At 36.9% G+C, this 4,092-nt stretch overlaps 1 protein-coding gene across 1 annotated transcript; it reads left to right on the forward strand.

Moving 5' to 3' along the window:
- The first annotated feature begins 1,850 nt into the window (after nucleotides 1-1,850).
- LOC141671851 (uncharacterized) lies at nucleotides 1,851-4,092 on the forward strand. The gene is made up of 4 exons (XM_074478243.1): nucleotides 1,851-2,008; nucleotides 2,140-2,711; nucleotides 2,841-3,181; nucleotides 3,266-4,092. The coding sequence occupies exons 1-4, from the start codon at nucleotides 1,894-1,896 to the stop codon at nucleotides 3,876-3,878; spliced, it is 1,641 nt and encodes a 546-aa protein (XP_074334344.1). The 5' UTR covers nucleotides 1,851-1,893; the 3' UTR covers nucleotides 3,879-4,092.

Raw genomic sequence — 4,092 nt, forward strand, 5'->3', positions numbered from 1 at the left:
CGGTTGAGCGATTTATCTGTATACCCCTAATTTGGTTTGCACTTGCAGCGGTTCCTTTCGATATAATTAATATTGAACGCTAGTCACCCGCAAGTAGTTTAAGATTGTTTATGAATAGTTTATTTTACATTAATATCCTCAATTTTTTTTGATGAAATTTCCTATATCTACACGCTTGTCAACCCACAAGGAAGGCAAAACTGTTTGACCTACCCCTCTCCAATAAGAAAATATGGTTTAGTTATTTTCTTATTGCCGATTCCGGGGCCGTAAATGAAGTAGGTTATTTATAAACGAAACTCTGGTTCAACTCGTTTAAGTGTACTCAGTTTGATCGGATCATTTTATTGAACAAGACGATCTTGAACATAAAAATTAAAGAAACAAGTGTACTATTTGACCGCATATATTATTATAAGATAAAAGCTAGTATTGATCTAACCGTATATATCTCTATAAGATAAAAATTAGTATTCAATCTTGATACAACTTGTAAAACTATAAGTAATATGTGTTTGTCTTTATAAAAAAAATAGTGTTTGATCTTCATATAAAACTGTAAATTATACTTTCTCCATCCCTCCCATGACTCGTCACACACTTTAGGGTTCTTTATACATGCCCTATTAAAAAAAAAAGCCCCGCAACTTAGATGTTGTCCTTTCCTTTCAATTCCACAACTATACGTAAATATGAGATACTTTGAGGTTATATATAGCTTGGTGCGTACAATTTAAAACAGTAATAAAACCTGTGCAACTACTTAAATTTCATTGAGAAAAGTCATAATTTTCGTTTAACTATGTATAGTATAATGTATAAGATATGCTACTACATAGATTTCATTGAGAGAAGACTACATTTTGTTTGTTTAATCATCATTAATATTTACTCGGGATACTTTTTTTGTAAGAAATTTTGAAACTAACATCCAATTTGAAATGGACGTCGCTGAACATAGCAATCGACGGTCCCATGAAAATGAGAATAAATTGCTTGACAGTGCCATGGAATGGACATAAGAATGATATATGCACGAAGCACATGTATATATACAGTCTAAAGTATATCTAGAGCATATGCAGGTAAGTCGAAGATGCTAGCATGAAACCAAATAATAAACGAATATGATTCTATCTTTATAAATCAGATCCAAATGTTCGTTTTAGTCGATAAGTTGGGATTATAGTTAAATTTATATTATAGAAAATCAGGCAATTTTTGTGAAATGTTATATTAAAATAGTTGTAATTGGACCAATTATAAACGAAAAATTTAATATTTTTTTCGACAGTTGCTTTTTCTCCCCTGTAAAGAGGCGTCCAAATTTTCGGTCACAAGTCTTGTGTCGTAATTGGTCAAATTTATTGTAGCATTAGGTATCAAATTATTGTTGAAAGTTTCAAGTATTTCAAAAAAAAAAAAGTGCAGAATGATATACAATTTACTCCATATAAACTTTAACTAAGGCGACGGTTTCCTAAACCGACACCTAAAGTGCAACGCAGAAAGCAATTTTTGTACCAGTGAAGATTGAGTTTTGTTGACACACTATTTTAACTTAAGAATAATGAAAACTATTATTGTATGCCTAAAGACTAAAGTGCACAGTTGTTCACAATTTATAATATGTGTGAAATAATTATGCATTTTCATAATAAAAATTATTCTTATCTGTCCATAAATTATATACACGAGCCATATATGTTGTGTGCAGAAAAATTAGGAGGTAATTCAGCCAGAAAAATAAGGAGTTAGTTCAGCGTAAATAGAACTTTAATTTCGTTGTTAGGGTATGTTGACTTTATAAGTAAAATATAAAAGGACATGCCTGCAATTTGGCAAGAAGTATTATTTTAGGCCTATATATATTGCTGCACTAAAAGGATAGAGATGCAATCAATCTCCAGAAACTTAACTGATTTCAATAACAGCATACTAAGTTTTCTTGGCAAAATGTCTTTCAGTGATGATGAGCAAATCCCTGGAACCCTAAATGTCGCTGCAGGTTTGTTAATCACCTTTCATTACCACTTAACTATTATTGACTTAGGTTTTTTCCCATCAGATTATTATATGATTCTTGCTTGAGTTTTTATTAGCATACTAATTACTTGCGTGCATTTTTATGGATTGTAGGTGAAGATGAGTTCACAGTGGGGAAAGCAAAGTTGAAAATTATCAACTCAGCAACGGCACCGGTGGACGAGAACAATTTGAGGGTTCTGCTGGAGTTGACTGGGCTAGGAAACAACAAAGAAAGACTCGGGCTCGATCTTGTCACCGTGTTGGATGTTAGTGGCAGCATGAAGGGAGATAGGCTGGAGAAACTGAAAAAGGCCATGCAGTTCATGATCAAGAAACTTAGCCCTATCGATCGTTTGTCAATCATCACATTCGGCACTGAAGCCCACAAGGTCTGCGGGTTGCGAGTGGTTAACGAAACATCTCAAGAGGAAATCATTAATCTCGTCACACAGATAAAAGCAGAGGGCTGGACAAACATCACTGACGGGCTTCAGACGGCCTTGAAAGTTCTGGATGGACGCACATACAAGGATGGGCGTTCAGTTGGCATAATGCTCATGTCGGATGGGGAGCAGAACAGAGGTGGGGATGCTACCCAGGTTGAGGTGGGGAATGTGCCTGTGTACACATTTGGTTTTGGAACAGCAACAAATGCTAGAGGAGATCCTAAGGCCATGGCCGATGTAAGTAGAAGGCAGTGGCTCCTCCTCAAATTCTCCTACTAATACGTATTTAAGTAAAGTTGGATAACAAATATCTTTTTATGATAGTTTGTGTACTAATGAATGTGGAAATATTAATTTGTTCGATAGGTACTGAATGGGATTGCCAAAAAGAGCAACGGGGGGACGTTCTCTGATGTACCAAAGACTGATGGTTTGAGTGTCGCATTTGCTCAGTGTTTAGCCGGGCTTTTGACATTGGCTGTTCAGGATTTGAAACTAGTCATCTCACCAGAAAACAAATCCAAAGTTGAGAATGTGTCTGCAGGAGACTATGGACAATCTGGGAACACCACCACCGAACCTGCAGTAACTGTTGCTTTTGGTAATCTGTATGACAAAGAGATGCGAAAAATTATTGTGGACCTTGTTCTCCCTAAGGTTGATAAGGAGGTGTCCTCGCAAGTTCTAAAAATCAGCTACAAGTACATGTACGTATTTTGTATTTCACTAGAATAAAAAAAGTCTATACATCATCATACGATTTGCTGAATTCGTCTAAATTATTTATGCAGGAATGCTAGCAAGACAAAAGAATTGAAATCCCCTCCTATTTTCGCTAGCATAAAGCGTATAGGAAAATCAACACCAATGCAGAAGGAAGAGGTAACAGTTGAAGCCACCCGTATCGAGACAGCACAAAAGATGAAGGAAGCTAGAATCTTGGCTGATCAAGAAAAGTTTGACGCTGCTAAAAACAAGATTGTTGAAGCCCAAAACTTGCTTGAGGATGTCGAAATCGACGGGGTTAATAACTTGATTGAGATTCTGAAAGCAGAGCTCCAACAGTTCTTAATATTTTTGCAGTCACCAGAAATGTACAAAAAGAGTGGCCGTGCTTATGCACTATCTTCGGAGCTTTCCCACGAACGCCAACGTCATGCTGCAAAGGGTGATGCTGAAAAGACACCTGCAATGTTTGCAACTCCACGTATGGAAGAATACAAAAAGCAATCCGAATCATTTGAGCAAGGCAAGCCAGTGCCTACAGCAGCTGAGGACGCCAAGGAAGAGGCTCTTGCTGATCCAATCGGTCCCATCTCCGGAGCACTTAGTCTCCAGATTCAAATTGCCATTCAGGCACTCATGTCCATTCAGAACATACTTGATTCGGCCGCTCCCTACTGAGCACATATCACGATATCTCCTGAATGATGCCTTCGGCACCATCTTCCACCTGCGATTCTCGTTTTGTATTTGCATTTCAATAATCCATCAGACCCTTGTGGTGCGATGTGAACAGTTACATTTGTTGTATGTTTGTACTTTCTTGCTTTGAGTTTTATCAAATGTTTGCGAACTATTATAAAATTTTCTATTTGCATCTCGATAATGCAGAGGA

This window comes from Apium graveolens, chromosome 7, assembly GCF_009905375.1.
Source record: "Apium graveolens cultivar Ventura chromosome 7, ASM990537v1, whole genome shotgun sequence".
NCBI lineage: Eukaryota > Viridiplantae > Streptophyta > Magnoliopsida > Apiales > Apiaceae > Apium > Apium graveolens.

Coding starts and splice junctions, on each gene's coding strand:
- LOC141671851 (XM_074478243.1), top strand. CDS start 1,894: ATGCAATCAATCTCCAGAAACTTAACTGATTTCAATAACAGCATACTA. Junction 2,009..2,139: donor AACCCTAAATGTCGCTGCAG/GTTTGTTAATCA, acceptor TATGGATTGTAG/GTGAAGATGAGTTCACAGTG. Junction 3,182..3,265: donor AAAATCAGCTACAAGTACAT/GTACGTATTTTG, acceptor TTATTTATGCAG/GAATGCTAGCAAGACAAAAG.